Here is a 19,234-nt window from a genome sequence, read left to right on the forward strand (position 1 = left end):
ATTAAAATTAGATATTGTGTGCTAAAATGTAAAATTTCAACATACTGTTTTTGTACATAAAAAGCTGACATTGAAATGTATAATAACAACTTATTATATGTCTCTAAAGTTGATAATGAAACCATGTAGGCATTCGATTTTAACACTGAAAATTACAATATAAACACAATGTACATCTCTAAAGGGATTTATATGTAAAATGCCAATACTACAACCTAAAATATCAACATATTTGATGTCGTTTAAATTGTTTGTGCATTAAAAGTTTTAGATGCTGACACCAAAATATACAATATCCACATATTCTAAATATCTCAAATTGTCTCTACATTAAATACTGAAACAGAATTCGGTTATGATCTCTTGAAGCAAAGTCACATGAGTTTTGTGTTGTGTTATGCGCATGCCTTTTTATCGGATAAAAAATGTATCCACCTCACCTGAGCGAATTTATGCACATTTTTAGAGTCAATACACATATCCATCCAGCATTTTTTAATGCAACATCCCAAAATGAGCATAAAAACAGGTGGATGGAAACATAACTACTGAAATGATATCAAAGTTGTATGTAAAATGCTGACAAATGTACAATAAGAACTCGCACATTTCTTCATATGTAAAATAGTTATAGATGCTGTCAATGCAATGATATTACATCTTTAATCCATTTAATTATACAGTAAACAAAAAGTGGAACTTAATGTACTAAATCTTCACATACTACCAGATTAATGTTGATGTTGAGAAAAACACTTTTACAAACCTGTAATGGAGGCAGTATTGGTCTTATCTTTTACAAACCTTATTACAAGCTGTACATAAGTAAGCTGTTAAATCAGCACTTTTTAATTCAAGGCCAGCTGGGGTAAAAGCGACGCGGCTCAGCGAAGCCAAGATGACGGGCTTTTGCAATCGATCCTTCATTGCTGTGCACCTACCATAACCAAAGACTCTATCACAGCAAAAACATTAGCAAACACAGCTCAACAAGGCCAAGGCAGGCCACGATTTCAAAGCCGCTTGGCGCTGACATTTCTTTAATATACAATGCTGTACCAACCTTATTCCAGGGAGATGGAATTAGAGTGAAGCATGATGGGAGTCAGGTCTGGAAGAAAGGCGAGTTCAAAGAGCAGGCGTCCTCCTTGGGTTGCAAACACCATCTCTTATTTACAGCATTGAATTGGCAGCAGGAATGTTTTGCCCACCAGCCATTGTGCATTGCCAAGGTTGCTGTCATTAAAAATGAACGTGTTACTGTCTGACAAAGACATGCTAGAACACAGTAATGTTCCAGATGAACAAAAGCCAATGACAGAAATCGCTACAAATCAATTTCCACACAACCAAACACTAAATTCTATTAAACAGTCTTATCACGACAAAGGGATCTTGTAGAAACCCTTTTAACGTATGGGGTAAAATAGGGTAAATTTTAAGGTGACCTAGTATATTGTACTTACTCAAATAAGTACTGAGTAGTATTAATTAACTACATGTACTTTATGGTCAGGGTTTGGTTTGGGGTTAGTTAGTTGTAATTATGCATAGTTTACTGTTATAACTATAGTAAGTACATGTAGTAACATTACATCACCTTAAAATAAAGTGTTACCAAAAAAAAAGGCTTGAAATTATTCTTAAAAAATATATATTTTTTGCTCTTTTTCAACAAGTTTCAACAAAGGTCAAACAAAATGTTATATTTATTTATGAATACAAACACATTGTGATATTCATTCTATAATTATATGTATAAGTTTAATATAAAATTGTTTTTATTAGAGTTCGACCATTTTTCAACCCTGTTACCCGTATTTAGTAGTATATACAGTAGTAGTATAAAACTTTGATTTGATTTTATTATTTTCTATCAATCAACTTAATAATAATAATACTATATTGGATATAAATATTAATGAAATCCATGATTAAATGAGGCATTTAAATAAAAATAAGCAAGAATGGTTAACAGGATTTTAAGAAACAGGGTTACAGGTTGTAATTAAACATCTAAATGTTAATTATTTAAGATGAACAAAACCAATATAAAATTCACAAGTTTCCTATAGAGTTTGTTCACTCAACTCAATCATTCAACTGTTACCAATGCTATTGCAAGAAAACCATTTTAATAATGTAGGTAACAGAGTTGAATGAATAAAGTCAATTTCAATGAGTACACATTAAACAATACAATATAAGATTTGGTTACACTATTTGAATGTGTCCTTGTGTAATTATACATTTAAGTACTGAGTAATAATAATTAACTACATGCACTTACAGTATGTTTAGGATTAGGGTTTAGGGTTAGTTGCATGTAGTTATGCATAATTTATAGTTATTACTACAGTAACAACATGTAACATGCAACAAGGAAAGGACACTGTAAAATAAAGTGTTACCTAGTTTTGACTTACCTTTCATCATGCCGTGGGAAAGGTCCAAATCATTGTTTAATGTTCTTTAAACAGGGTGGAAATCATGTAGTAACGGGGTTGAATGCATTTGGGGGATTTTTTTAATTATTTGCTTAATAATTAAATATACTAGTAAGCCAATATGTACACTTCAAAGTGCCTAAAGAGTAAGCAAAACCAGACAACATTTAGGATAAATAATTTAATGCTAATATTACATCAATACATGTACACTCTCACAAAAGTGAAAGAACCAAAAGTTGCCATGTCCTCTCTTTTTAAACAAAACATCAACAGTCCTTTAAATATTGCTTAACTAATCTAAAATTCCCTTTGACAACAATAGCAGATGCCTGAGAGTGGAAAACATTAAATTAAAGTCGTCTGCACACACTCACCGCAAACGCGCACTCACACGCACACACACACACACACACACACACTACATAACTATAGAGAGGGGTCCTTTAATCATATCATGCACCCCCTTTTTAAAAACAAATTACACCACACTGTGAGAAATGCTTTAACAGTCCAAATAAGAGAAATAATGACCCAAATACTCTTTTGGTTTTGATAATTCATACATATCACTTCTATACAGTGTTTGAAAGTTAATCGGTCGTGGCAAATTGCCTGTGTTTTGAATGAACAGTCTGTGTGCATTAGTAAGAAGCGAATGCTAACTTTGGAAGAAATCCTGTTCGGGTTGTTTTGACAATTGCGTATTGTTTTGTGACAGTCAACGCTGAGGTCCAACACCAATCTAATTACCTGTGGGTTTTAAAACAGAGTCACTACACTTGTATTCGGCGTAGAAATTGCTGTTGTCAATAGCTGAATATCCTTTTATAAGGGAACTGTGGTGAGGCAATGGATTCTGAGTGCAGGCAGAGCCTGAGATGCAACATAATCCATTAGCAAAGGATTCTGGGTAAGATAACCCCATGCACACAACAGCAAAGCACTTAAATCTAGATGTCTGTTGGTGTTCAGTAACAAAAACAGCGGTCTAGGCACTCCTAATGGAACAGACTGAAGGAAAGATCTTGGTATGAAGAAGGCTATGGGTTGTTTGAGAACATTAACAAACACCATTATGAAGACAGATCAAACGTGGAAGCCGTCGGAATTGGAAAAGAAATGTAGCGGTGAGCAGAACGAACAAGTGTTGGAGCAGAATCAAAGCATTTCTCTCAAACATGAACTGTTAGCACTATCCCATGGATTGCATTTATGTCTCCATGTAAACTGTCCTGAAACTGTCTTCTTATCTTGTGTGATGCTTTATAAATCCTTAAAATGACAACTGACAGGCGTGTAACAGTTTTGAGTAGATGCATTTCCCTTCCTTGGTTCTTTTGATGTAGAAAATCATGCACAATAATCAGACGTGATTGTAGGTTCTGCTTAGTGTGATACTACAAGTTGTCATCTATGTCAAATATGGCTGTCAGTATCGAGTATAAAAACATTAGCAAATACAGAGAGTGATGTGAAAAACTGTCTCACTAGTATAGAGTTTATATCTGACTTCCTGATATGATACTATTTAAACCAGAGTTTGTGAGAAGAGAAGAGAAGAGAAGAGAAGAGAAGAGAAGAGAAGAGAAGAGAAGAGAAGAGAAGAGAAGAGAAGAGAAGAGAAGAGAAGATAAGAGAAGAGAAGAGAAAAGGTGAGATGAAAACAGATGAGAAAAAAATCAGAGACTAAAAGGGGATAGGAAAATAGAAAAGATGAGAGAAGAGGAGATGAAAATAGATGAGAAGATGAGCAGAGACTAAATGAGAGAAGTTAAGGCAAGACAAAAAGATGAGAAAAAACATTAAATAAAAGGAGACAAGATGAGATAAAAGTAATGGGAGAATAGAGAAGAGGAAAGGGTTGAAACGGATATAAAGATGAATATTTTGAAAATAGGAAACTGAAATTGGACAGATGAAAGGATAGAAGAAAAGTTGAAATGAGTAAAGCAGAGACTAAATGTGAGAAACAAAGGAAAAGAAAAGACTAGACAAAACTAAAGATGAGATGAAAACTGAAGATGAGTTGAGACAAGATGAAGCGAGAACATATGAGAAAAAAGGAGGAGTAGATGAGATGAAAAGGCAGAAAAGGAGAGGAGATGAAAAGAGACGAGAAGATGATCAGATACTAAAGGAGAGGAGAGAAGATTAGAAGAGACAAAACGTGGTGGGACGAGACTAAAAGGTGATGTGAGAATAGAGGAGATGAGATGAAACATGAAGATGGCAAGGGACAAGATGAGAAAAGAGGAGACGGAAATAGTTCAGACAAAAGGAAAGAAGAGGAGACAGGAGATTAAGCTGAGAACATGAGCTGAGGAAAACGAGACAGGACAGTGGCGAGAGAGTCGATGTTTTCCAGCAGTTTTCCTCTCCGTCAGCTTCCTTCAGAAGCACCACGAGCGTGCGGCTCTAAACAAGATCTCATCCATTCATCACAAAGACACATGGAAGAACTACAGCCTTTCAAGGCCTCGTTCCATTCGTCAGAGGACAAACTGTAAAGATACGCCAGCACAGACTAGGGTGACCGTACATAGACCTGATGTTCTGTGGGTGCAACAGTATGAGTCCAACCTGAATATGTGAAGTCTTTGGGGAAAGTGTACATAATGTCAATGTTTGAATATGTGTGCGTGTGTGTGTGTGAAGGGCATACTAAGAGCTGGCTGGTTTGGTGTAATCATCCACTCCAGTGATAGTGGCCTTGCAGAAGAAGCAGTCCTTGTTATTCATCAAGTGTTGATTGATACAGGCCCTGAAATAAAAAAGAGAGTGACATTTAATCATTTAAAGAGTGCTGAGTCACGTCACAGCGCATGTTATCCGTGATACGCTTCACAACCCCAACACAAACCACCAAAGAAAACTGATTCAATTTTGAGAGCACAGTTTTGATGCATAAAATCACACTTATGATATCGTCAATGGCGCGTTGAGACCATAACGTTAACTGTGAACGCATCAAAACAGCGCTAGTATTTCAGGCTGTATTTATGCTACATTTACTGAAAGTAATGAATAGAGGCATTTAACAGCATGGTGTTAATCTCCTAAATGGAGGAATGAATGAATGAATGAAAAAAACGGAGCTGTTGATAGCGTGCTGGCAACTACTCACTTGCAGGATTTGTGGGAGCAGGGCTTGAAGATGGCTGATATGGAGTGTGCATAGCAGATCGGGCAGAGATCGTCCTCACTAGGTGGCTGTGAAGGAGAAGGATTGTGATTAAATACATTTCAGAAGCAAATACATTGTGCGCTGACTTCCTGTAAGACATTCCAGAATCAATATCATCCTCTTCAGAAAACCAACTAGAGAGACGATATCAAGAAGGACATTAAGGACTGGGTGAATAGGGGTTTTGCCATTGGACTAAATTAATTTTATGTTGAAATGTTATATATTTAAAGTTTTCTTTAAAGACAGAGTAAAATTTTGTTTGATTTATTTTTGATTTTGCACTATAACAGCTAAAATAGTTTTATAGTATTTTAATAATCATATATTGAATGACTCATCATCATGTACATACTAAACTCATCTATAAATATGTTTGAAATATGTTATATCTTATCCTACAGTGAACAGCCATACACTTTAGTGTGAATTTTTGGGACACCCCGAATGTCAAAGGTGTCCAGATGGTGTCCTACTTCCAAGTATGCACCAGTGGACTAATATTAACCATAATTTATTGTGCAACAAAATAACTCATTTGATTTCTTAATACTTATTCAAATGAACAGATTTTCACCCGCACAGCATGTACTTTTTTGTAATTAGTAGCTAGAGAAAAGAGCTTGAACCCTTAAAATGGGCTAATGGAGCTTGATTAGTATACAAGCATCTCATTAATAAACCTTATTACTGCACAGTCGAGGCAGGAGAGAGAACAGCATGGTAAAGGAATATTTCACACAAAATATCTATGTATCTGTCATCTCTACTTGTTGTTCTAAATCCATGAATTTCTTCTTAATTTCGGGATTAATTGAAGTCATATGAACCACTTTAGTGAAGATCATATGGGGCATTTTGTAATTGTGTCAGTGGTCCCCATGGTAGCAACTCAATGCATTTAGGCATCTAGACATAGTCAAGATGATCTGCTGAAGTTCAATCTGAGCATCAGAATGAGGAATAAAGGTGATTTAAGTGACTTTGAACATGGAATGGTTGTTGGTGTCAGACGGGCTGGTCTGAGTATTTCAGAAACTGCTGATTTACTGGGATTTTCACACACAACCATCTCTAGGGATTTCAGAGGTCAGAGGAGAATGACCAGACTGGTTCAGCTGATAGAAAAGCAACAGTAACTAAAATAACCACTCATTCGAACTGAGGTCTGCAGAAGAGCATCTCTGAACGCTCAACACATCAAACCTTGAAGCAGAAGAGCATCTCTGAACGCTCAACACATCAAACCTTGAAGCAGAAGAGCATCTCTGAACGCTCAACACATCAAACCTTGAAGCAGAAGAGCATCTCTGAACGCTCAACACATCAAACCTTGAAGCAGAAGAGCATCTCTGAACGCTCAACACATCAAACCTTGAAGTAGAAGAGCATCTCTGAACGCTCAGCGAAAAAACGTTGTCTGGTCTGATGAGTCTCGATTTCTTCAGCAACATTCAGATGGTCGGGTCAGAATTTGGTAAAAACATCATGAAAGCATGGATCCATCCTGCCTTGTATCAACGCTTCAGAAAGACATCAATATGTCACGTTTTCATGGACTTTTAGTTTGTTTTCTTCTGTTCTGGTTTCATTAGATCATCATCTTCATTAGTTTAGTTCATTCACCTGTTTAGCTAATCATCTTCCTCATCATTGTCATTATCATTACCGTCATCACCTGTGTTCACTCATCAGTATCACCATCACTTGTTGTCATGTTGTCATCTGTCAAATCATCTTGTGTATTTAAGTTCCTTCTGTTCAGTATTCAGTTGTCGGTTATTGTTGAGTGTTAGTGTATGTTTGTGCACACGCTCACTGTTTGGAGTTTTGCCTTTGTAAATAAACTATAGAGTATTTTTGTATATCGTGGATCATCATCTTTCTTTCACCACCCGTCTGACATTACATAATGTGTGATATGGGTTTGGCAGGCAGAAATATTCTATTTTTATTTTGCATTCAAATGCTGTTTAATTATTCATAGGACATTGCGTACCTGCACATTAAAGCCGTCACATACTCAACATACATGACATTTCAAACAAAGCTGCAAAGAACATTCTCCACTCATCCCAAGGGTATGACACACTAGATAATGAATTCAACACGGGGAAAACACAGCCTTCAAAAATACCAACAAACTAGAACACACACATGTACAAAGACAGGGTTTTAAGATGCTTATTCCCTTTTGGTGACCCCGACGTACTCACTTTTGTATGTAACACTGGGGAATAGAACATTCAACTGATAATAAAATTGATAATTTAAAAAATAAATCAAATCTGATGCTCTGAACCTATGTTTATTAAACACCTACCTCTCTCTAAGACGTTATTGTGTTTAAGTGGCACCAAACTTGAATTAAGACCTTAGAAAAGTAGGTTTTCACAAAATTCATTTTTTACACTTCCTGAATAAATTATGAGTGGTGCTTTTCTGGGCAAAATTGTTAGGGTGTTCTAGTTGGTTGTTATTTGGTTGCTATGTGGTTGCTAGGGCATTACTAGGTCTTTGGCAAACAATTAATAATTAATAAAAGTAGATTTGTATCTCATCCAAAAATCTATGAGGCCAACTGCTGTCATTTGGTCTCATGACTCCCAATAGACAGATTTCCAAAAGCAGCCACACTAAAGGGAGATTAATATTCTCCTTCCATCTTTTAGCCCGGAGTCACACGAGACTCCCATAATCTCGACCCTTTCATCCCAAGGCTTTCCTCAGATGGGAAGGAGAGGAACATGGCTGCAAGTGTTAATTGAGTTCTTTGTGCTGATTTCATGGGGAGTGCGGATGAAAGCCAATGACAGAAGAGCAGCCAGGACTCCACCCCTGCCAACCAGCCAGAATCATATACTGTCATCTAGGGCTGCACAATATTGAAGAAAACTGCTATGAGCGGTAACTTGTTAAATAATGCAATATTTGACCAATTACAGACCAATATTTTGGCCAGATCAATTATTATAGCCGATATTTAACTACTTTGATGATACTACTACTACTACTACTACTATTAAAAATAATAATATTACAATAATTTCCTAAATTTTCCAATTAAATGACAGATGGAAAATAACCAAACTAACACTTTTTGCACATTTCAAGCTATGATTTTAGGGAAAATCTGCAGTGGAAAATATCCTCGCTGTCGGGCGGAAACCTCGTATCTCCAAAAATGCTACGTTCCAGGATATGGAAAAAACTAAGTATTTGTCAAAGTTGATATTGTGGCTTTATTTGTGGTCAGACACTTGTGTCATTAGATTACCAAAACATTTTACCAAAATCAAGCTCAAATGCAAGCTCTAACCCTAACCCTTACCCTAACAGCAATGATTTATGGGAAAAAAGTCAATATATGGAGATAAAAGGTTTCCACCCAACAGCGACAATATATTATATTCAACTATGGGTGCTAGACACTTTTTGGTAGCTGAAATTATACAATTATTTAATAACCAATGTATAGAACTTCTCATTTCAAACATAATGGCTGACCAATCTATATTAAAATCTATATTTACTAGTACTCAAACCCCCTTCCACAATTCTTTGAGGCCTCAACAATGATTGCATGTTGTAGACGGACAGTACTTGACTGACAGACCTGTGCGAAAGGAAGCCAAGGGCGCAGAGGACAGGTTAAAGTTATTGGGATCCTTTTAACATGAATAGTTTAACTGTCTGACCCAGCCAAACTGATTAAAAACTGAACGTGCATCGGAAAGCAGAGCTTCAGTTCATTTTAAAGGGCACTGCACTGACACAAGCAATTTTGGAAAGTAAACCATTGATATATGCTCAGTTACGCAGGGCTATCAGGTTCTTCATCAGCTTTTCGTGCGGTTCTTTGACATGAACGGGGCCTTTTGTTTTTATTTCTGGTCTTCCCCAATATCCTTCCATTCTCAAAGTCAAACTTTGTTCCAAGGGGAATGATTGGGTTTCTGTTTGGTCTCTAAGCTAAGATGAAGGAAATACAAGCCCCTTAAAATCTCATTCACTCCCTCCCAAGTCCATCTCTTCTGAGCTATTACCTTCAGATCTTGTGTCTGAGTAATGAGGGAAGATATCCACTATCCCAAGGTAATTTGCAGGAGCAGACAGTGACCTTGACTGGCCTGGTTCATTTTGGTACACGGTGGCCAGATAAGAGCTCAATTCGTTCGGTTATTCTAGTCTGTTGGTGCAAACTAACAGAGTAATCAGTCAGCGCCAAGCTGGGACTGTGTGACTTAAGGTGCAGTCACATTAACTGTTCGGTGAAATTTTGCAGGTGAAATCCAGTTATTCCAATAAGAATCTGCGCGATCATGCGTTTAGCGTGGGGGTAAAAAAATTTCCTACGCAGATTTCGCTCATGTTCAAGTTGGTCATGCAAATTCACAGTGTTGACCAACAGAAAGCTGCTTGGTTTGAAAGTGACTTCAGTGTGAGCTGTGCTTCATATTGCTACACTATTGACAATAGAAATTTTGCTAATGTGACCGCACCATAAAGAGGCTATTATGCCCTTTTATAAAGTCATTTTGTTTTTGGGCTCTACTAGAATAGGTTTTCATGCTTGAATGTTCAAAAAAACACATTATTTTTCACATATTTAACATTAGCCCCTTTCACACAGTAATCCCAGTAAATTACCCAAATTACTTGTAAATACACTGTAAAGACTGTATGTGTGAAAGGAGCAATCCCAAAGTGAGATTTACCAAATTCAGTTGTTCTTCAAAAGACAACTGAAAACTCATCTCTTCAGTGAGCACTTAATCTCATTTAAAAAAAATAAAAAAATAAAAACCTTTCTTTCCTTTTCCTTTAATCCTCCTTTATCGGGCTTATGTTACTCTGAACAATGCCTGAACTTCGTATTTTGAGCACTTCTTGCGTTGTTTTTGCCTCTTCACGATGACTCACTTAATTTAGTCCTAAATTGCAAGTCGCTTTGGACAAAAGCGTCTGCTAAATGACTAAATGTAAATGGAACGAGAATAACAGCCATTCAAAAATAAATAAATAAATACATATTGAAAATCACGCTCAAATCATTACAAACAATGTCCTTGGTGACATCAACTGAAGAGAGAAGTTGATTCAGAGGCAGAACAAGTTATTACAAACAAAAAAATCTGGATAATATATGAAATTTATATATGTATAGATATAAATATTTTGTAATAATATGCACAGAGTAATTTGAATGTGTATACACCTCACTTTTAAAGAATGCTCATGTAAAAACTGTAATTTTAGATTGTTTTGTTGTGAAACCTGCATATAAAGCTCCATTGCTACAGTAAATGGGAGTATAACCTGCAGAGATCAGCAGGAACTGGCGACTCCATTTATTCATTGCCACAGGTCATATATCCCTCTCCAGTCAGAGCGAATATGCTGAAGAGGCATGAATGCTGTACAGCACCGTTCAGTGCTCTATGTATGATTAGATATGCTGCCATACGACCTTGAACAAAAAGCCTTCCGGTCACTATGTGGGACACCTTTAAAATTCATGAAATTGAGACAATATATCATAGGCATGAAGGGATACATTGGAAAACACCGGTCACAGAACTGGATGGCTCTATAAAAAAGATGAATAATAATATAAAGATTCTGTTGTTTATTTCTATGAAAATACAGTTAAAATTATCTAACTGACTTATGAAAATTATCTGTGAAACTTTCAGTAGCATCTAATAATGTAACCATTGTGTGTGTATATATATAGTTGAATTTGCCAAATGCCTGAATATCCCATGTCATTCCATTCTCCAAACTGCGTGCCCTATGTAGGCTTCTATGATACTCACTCACTCACTCACTCACTCACTCACTCACTCACTCACTCACTCACTCACTCACTCTAACTCACTCACTCACTCACTCACTAATTGATTCACTCACTCGATTCACTCACTCACTGATTAATTCACTCACTCACTCACTCACTCACTGATTAACTCGCTCATTGATTCACTCACTCATTGATTCTTTCACTCACTCACTGATTCACTCACTCCACTAAATCATTGATTCACCTCACTCACTCACTCACCCACTCACTCACTCACCCATTCACTCACTCACTCACTCACCCACTCACTCACTCAATCACTCTCACTCACTCACTCTCTCTACTCACTCACTCACTCACTCACTCATTCAACCACTCTCACTCACTCACTCGCCCGCTCATTCAATCACTCGCCCGCTTATTCACCCGCTCATTCAATCACCCACTCATTCAATCACCCACTCACTCACTCACTCACTCACTCACTCACTCATTCAACCACTCTCACTCACTCACTCACTCACTTGCCCGCTTACTCATCTGCTCATTCAATCACTCTCACTCACACTCACTCACCCACTCTACTCACTCACTCACTCACTCACTCACTCACTCACTCACTCACTCACTCACTCACTCACTCATTCAACCACTCTCACTCACTCACTTGCCCGCTTACTCATCCGCTCATTCAATCACTCTCACTCACTCACCCACTCTACTCATTCACTCACTCACTCACTCAACTCACTGACTCACTCACTCTACTCACTGACTCACTCACTCTACTCACTCACTCGCCCGCTTATTCACCCGCTCTTTAAATCACCGACTCATTCACTCACTCACTCACTCACTCAATCACTCTCTCTACTCACTCACTTACTCATTCAACCACTCTCACTCACTCAGTCACTCGCCCGCTTACTCATCCGCTCATTCAATCACTCACTCACTCACCCACTCTACTCACTCGCCCATTCACTCACTCACTCACTCACTCACTCACTCACTCACTCACTCACTCTACTCACTGACTCAATCACTCAATCTTCTCACTCACTCACTCACTCACTCACTCACTCACTCACTCACTCACTCACTCACTCACTCGCCCGCTCATTCAATCACCCACTCATTCACCCACTCACTCACTTACTCATTCAACCACTCTCACTCACTCACTCACTCACTCGCTTACTCATCCGCTCATTCAATCACTCTCACTCACACTCACTCACCCACTCTACTCACTCACTCGCCCACTTATTCACCCGCTCATTCAATCACCCATCCACTCACTCACTCACTCACTCACTCACTCACTCAACTCACTAACTCACTAACTCACTCACTCGCCCGCTCATTCACTCACTCACTCACTCACTCACTCACTCACTCACTCACTCACTCACTCACTCACTCACTCACTCACTCACTCACTCACTCAACCGCTCATTCAATCACCCACTCATCCACTTACTCACTGTTAATTTCATGTTAATTTCAACCTTTACTAATACATTATTAAAATCAAAATTGCATTTGTTAACATTAGTTAATGCAAAGTGAACTAACATGGACAATGAACATCTGTATTTTTATTAACTAACATTAACAAAGATTAATAAATACAGTAACAAATGCATTGCTCATGTTTAGTTCATGTTAGTTAATACATTACCTAATGTTAACAAATGAAACATTGTAAAGTGTTACCGAAAAATCATTGATTTTAGTCTGATCATTTTAGAATTAGTATAATTATTATTGAGAATGTTTCATTGATGTTGTCGAAACTGGTGTTACAAAACTCACTTTATTCCTGAAATAGTTTTATTTTTTTTTATTACACAAAAGTCAGGATGATCTTTATGAATAGTTATAATGTCAAGATATTAATAAACTGAACTGAATTCCCAACTAAATCAACCCAGTGACCCAATGTCACATTTTATATATTTAATTTATAGGCTTGTTTACAGACGCTTCATATCAATACAGCAAATCATATTCCACAGAGATGCTTATTTAAGATTTATGGCTGTCCTATAGGAGATGGATGCTAAAAAAAAGACATTTCCAAAAAAAAAAAAAAAAATAAAAAAAAAAATGCTGAATTATTCATATCCAAGCAGATTGTTGTCACTATCTTTCGTAATGTTGGTGGGATTATGGAACTGGTTTAACAGAGGGCTGTAACTATTGCGTAGGCAACAAACAAACAAACAAACAAACAAATGTTGGGCCAGACGTGTAACCATAAAAATATCTTCACCAGTCAGTTGTCAACACTGATACTCACACAGATTCTGTGAAAATAGGTCAAGTGTGGAAAGAGAAGCAGTGTTCAAATCCAGCAGAATTATAACAAGTCTATAGAGAAAATCATCTACTCGTTCATGTGAAAGAAACTACATAGGAAGAAACTGCTCATCGATTTGGTCATTTTCCATTTCAATATACTTTGAGTTTAAGTAGTTTCAACAATGAATTGCAAAGTGCTAAAGTGTTTAGTGTTATTTGTATGCTAATATTTATGAATTTATTATTAATATTTTGAATAGGCTTTTATATTTTCAGTTTTCTTTTAATTGTTTAATAGTTGTAGTCATTTTATGTGTTTGTCAATTTTATTTATTTATTTTTATATATTGAGCTTTATTTGTATTTGAGTTTTAGTAATTCCAGTACTTCCACTTATTATTTTAGATAATTACCAAGGCAACATTTCAAGATTTTCATGTAATATTTATTTACATTTGAGTTTTATTTCAATTAATGAAAGAATTTTAACTGTTTTTTAAAAGTTTTAGTTGCTAAGTATTTTACCCATTTTTACATATTTATTTTTATATTTACAAAATGTTACAGCAAATTTTGACATTGTGAACACGCAACTTGCTTTACAACCATCACTGAATATAATATATATATATATATATATATATATATATATATATATATATATATATATATATATATATATATATATTATCATGATATTATTAAAGTTCAGTTATTTAATTTTAGTTTATAAAAATGTTTTTTAAATCAATAGTTTTGATCTTATTTTTAGCTTGAGTGTACAACAGTAACCCTGCTGGCCTGTCTCATCGGTCTCATTCATCCTCTTATGTAACAGCCAGGCTAGGGGCTTCTTGAAAGTAAATAAGTAATTCTTCTCTGGACTTTTGGGTCACCAAGAAATGTCAATCTCCGCTCACTTTAAAGCCGGCTGGAGAGCTTGTGGAGAGAGGAGGCCGTTCTTTTGCGGTGGGAGTGAAAATTGTAGCTCTCTTCACAGCTAAAGTGCCCTGAAAAACGTCAGGTAATTGCAGAGAGAATTGGCTCAATATGCTGTCAGAAATGCCATAACTTCATCCTGAGTCTTCAGACTTTATGTTTCCTGAAGTGAATATAACTGTTATGACGGCTAAATGTGTAGTCCGTGCAGGAATGGATTCCACTGGCGGTGAATCTCCGATGGAGATTTGTCAAATATGTGTAGGATTTGATTTCCCAACTGGAAGCCAGCAGCAACGGACTCAGAAAACCTGCAATTTTCCTCCACCACTCAAGTGTATCATTAGTTTGTTTTTTATTTTATTTTTTGGAGCAAACAGATTTTCTAAGCTCATGTCTGCATGAAAACTAAAATCTAGGACAAGGCTCAGAGAGGAAATAAGTCTGGCAACTTCAAAGCACTTCAAGTGAGTTAGAAAAGTGACCTCTGGTCAGGATACCACAGTCACTTCAGAAAATATAGAGTACAGAGTATTGTCAATTTGGCTGAATACTGACATGTTTTCCTTCCTGCTGTACGACAGAAACGGTTTAAAATGTGTTGGCCTGCCACTACCACTAAAAACTGCTGGGTTGTTTTAACCCAATTTGGGTTAAATATAGAGACAAACCCAAACGTTGGGTTAAAAATGTAATTAAAAAATGTAACCCAACGGCTGGGTTTGTCCATATTTGACCCAAAGTTGGGTTGAAACAGCCCCGCAGTTTTTGTATAGTCATTATACAAGACAAAAACGAAATAAATGAAATAAATGTGAGTGGTTTTCACACACAGTTAAAAACGTTGGGTTATTTTTTTTAACCCAACCTTTAGTGTAGGGTTAAAAAATGCATGTTGCATTTTGGGCATGTTGGGTCATTATGTTGTGTTATATTACAATTTGTTGGGTTATTTGTTTATGCCGTTGGGTTATTTTTAGTGATAACCTAACCGTTGGGTTAAAGTTCGCACCGCTTCGATGGTTCAAATATTAACGGACCAGTCAGTGACAGACAGTCAACGGACATCAGCGACAGCCTGATTGTGAAAGGTAAGTAATCTGAGGTTTTATGATGCATATATATAACTTTTATAAAATGAAATAATGTGTACTGAAACGTTAAATATATCTTAGAACTATTTTTTTATGTTATCGTTCACTTTTGTCTTTTTTTTTTTCTACTCTCCGGATCAGAGCGATTGCTGTTAGCTATCCCAGTTTATTAATAACATCATTAAAACATTAGCCGAAACCGAAACCGTTTAGAAATGTATTAACCTAACGTTAATAAAAATGCCTGGTGAAATATACAGATAAACTAAAGTAACATTAGGTAAGCTAACGTTAATCAGTATTTACGCTGCACGGACGATTTATCAGCTCGGACCGGCACATAGCGCAGCTCACACCTCAATCACATGACGGACACCACAACAATGCTGTGAGATTCAGTGAGAAACGTTTGATACACTGAATTCTCTGTTATAAAAGTACAAAAAATCCAGACGAAAGCGCCGCTGCTGTAAAGCAATCTGCTCTTTCTGCGGATTTTCGTACCAACGCCACACCACTCAAACATAACATATACATATGTTAGCTATAACAGACGTTTGTGGGGTCAGGTCAGTTACTGTAACCATCATGTTTGTATAAGTTAGGTAAGTTTGTCAGTTTACCATCAGAGTGAGTTTGAAACTGATGTTTCAAGGTAAACGTACATACAGCTGCTTTAATATATTAATGCATGTTGTATTAAATGTATTACAGGAGTAAGTTAATGGAATAGCATCTAATTATAGTACAGTATATGTTATGACAATTTTGCATTTGTATTAAATATTTTGTACTAAACGTGTTTATACTTATGTTTCAGATAAATGGATTCATTTGTTAGGGACAAACTACAACAGTGGAACCTCTGCAATTTAATAGAAACATTTCAAGGTAAGTTAATCTATTAAATTTAGTGATGCATGGTTATATATATATATATATATATATATATATATATATATATATATATATATATATATATATATATATATATATATATATATATATATATAAGTTTTTGTTTGTTAATGGTAATGAACTGGTTCCCTCTTGCTCGGACATTTGCCCAAGTCAATGATATATGTTCTAGACAACACATAGATACAGTATGGCTTAATCTAAATTCAGAGGATACTGTCATATTGCGGATACTGTCTTAAAATCCTGCTCTATTGTAAATCATTATTAACATAACATTATTGCCCCGTTTCAGAGACACGGATTAAGCCTAGTCCCAGACTAAAACCTTAATCTGTGTCTGTGAAACTGAGTCTATGACTTTCTGCAAATCTGCATTGAAACAATATATATTATGAAAAAGCACTATACAAATTAATTTGATTTAATGTAAAAAAAGATAATTAAAGACTAGTTTACTTTTCATGGACTAAATGATTCTTTTTCTGCTTCATTTTAACACAGAGAAAGAAGTCGATGAAGATAGCTTTATGCTACTGGATGACGCGAGCATTGCTGTGCTAATACCGCGAATTGGTCTCAGGGTTAAATTCAAGAAATTTCATTCGGAATTTTTGGGAGTAAGTTTACACTAACTAAACAATGACTGCGTGTTTGCTGACATGTTTTAAGTGCAATAAGGCAATTTCAGGGAAAACAAAAGATCTTTTTGCACATCTTAGATTGATTCATGGCATTAACAATGCTAGCTCCTACTTCAGATGTAGTGGAGATGGCTGTAACAGAACATTCAATTACTTATGGTCATATAAGAGACATATATTAAAAGAACACATTTGTCAAACAGTATCATCTACAACAGATACAGATTTGCACAACCAACATATTCCAACACTCTCACAATCAGAAAACATGACTATATCAACAACACTTGATTCTGGGGGTGATGAGGAAACCAAGGGCTGGGATGATTTAGCAGAGGAAGATATAACCTTCAGAGTGGCATGCTTCCTTGCAAAGCTTAAAGCCCAATCAAATCAAACCTATTCTGCAATTAATTATATGGTGAAGCAAACATCTTCTTTGATCACTGATATTGTAGTTATCTTGCAGACCGAGACAATGGCTCTTTTGCATCGACTTGGTCACTCAGATCACCCCGATGTCACTACCTTAAATAATCACTTCGAGAAAGCTGCTGAACCATTGTTGGACCTGGATTCAGACTTTAAACAGATGAAATATTTTTCTCAAACAGGGTTTTTCATTAAGCCAGAGACTAAGCATTTTCCAGGCAATTCATATGTCCAGCGTTTGGATGCACTGACTGGCAGTGTGAGACAGATAGCAGTCCAGGACACCTTTCAATATGTTCCTTTGCAGCCTGTCCTTAAAAAAATTCTAGAAAGTCCAGGTACTATGGAAAAAATCCTTTCTCAGAAGCAAAATAAAGATGGTGCCCTCATTGATTACATTGATGGTGAGCAGTACAAAACCAGCCACTTGATTTCAAAAGATCTCTCCATTCTGCTGTCCCTGTATAACGATGGTTGTGAAATTGTAAATCCCATTGGTTCCAAGACTTCAATTCACAAACTGGGGCTAATTTACTTCCAAATGAGATGTCTACCACCTGATCATGCTTTCTGTTGGCGGTGTACAAGTCAGATGACGTCAAGACATATGGCATTGATGCAGTTCTTGAATGCATAGTTAAAGATTTGAGGGATTTAGAACAAAATGGCATTCAAATTGAGACTGAACAAATCAGTGGTACCATAAAAGTTGGTGTTGCACAGGTGTGTGGGGACAACCTTGCCCTGAATTCTCTTCTTGGTTTTTCAGAAAGTTTTGTAGCAAATAGTGTTTGTCGTTTGTGCAAAATTCACAAACCAGTTCTCCACAGCCAGACAACAGAGGATCCAAATTTGCTGCGCAATGCACTGAATTATTAGCCTGGGTTTCCCCATGCTGCCTTGAACGCAGCGCGATTTTATTCATGCTGCTAGGCAGCCTGGACACCATGGACCAGATTTTCCCCTCAGCGAGGGAACCAATCACAGAACGGGGAGGGAGCAGCAAGACGATGACGACGTCTATGCGACACACCGAAGCAGTTTGTTTAAATCTATGGATCCAACATGGCATCAGACGCGAAGTTACCTTTCGATGCAGCCTTAGATAGTGTTCTAAGTAGTTTAGAACGCAAGTTTATTTCGTCTTCTTCCTCGTCGAATTTCTGTCGCTCTACATACGTCATCTGGTATGATTGAAACGATTGGCTATGAGCTACGTACAGGCGCAATAAACGGCTCTGGGCATTCGTAAACCACGCCTCAAATGCGAGAAAATGAACATGTGGTTCCCAGACCACGTCTCAATGAGAAAGAGGTCTGACGTTAGCCAGGCTACTGAATTATAGTCAGGATTTACAGACTAACAATCCTACAGAAACTGGCTTAAAACAGAGATGTATCCTAGACGAGCTTGCATTTTTCAGTGTTGTTGACAATGTTACACCTGATATCATGCATGATAT

At 36.7% G+C, this 19,234-nt stretch overlaps 1 protein-coding gene across 6 annotated transcripts in view; it reads right to left on the minus strand.

The window, feature by feature from the left end:
- Positions 1-2,616: 2,616 nt before the first annotated feature.
- Positions 2,617-19,234, minus strand: part of rnf123 (ring finger protein 123) — a 148,579-nt gene continuing 131,961 nt past the window's right edge. For 5 of the 6 annotated variants that reach the window (XM_081384938.1, XM_081384933.1, XM_081384934.1 and 2 more), the window contains 2 exons: positions 5,575-5,660; positions 4,962-5,211 (listed from right to left, as the gene is read on the minus strand). In XM_081384938.1, the coding sequence (XP_081241064.1) occupies positions 5,112-5,211; positions 5,575-5,660 (186 nt within the window). In that variant the 3' untranslated portion in view covers positions 4,962-5,111. Of the gene's footprint in view, positions 3,201-4,961; positions 5,212-5,574; positions 5,661-19,234 lie in introns of those variants that run through there. The other variant, XM_081384937.1, reaches the window with a different exon arrangement.

Source organism: Scardinius erythrophthalmus, assembly GCF_964197995.2.
Source record: "Scardinius erythrophthalmus genome assembly, chromosome: 14".
NCBI classification, from domain to species: Eukaryota; Metazoa; Chordata; class Actinopteri; order Cypriniformes; family Leuciscidae; genus Scardinius; species Scardinius erythrophthalmus.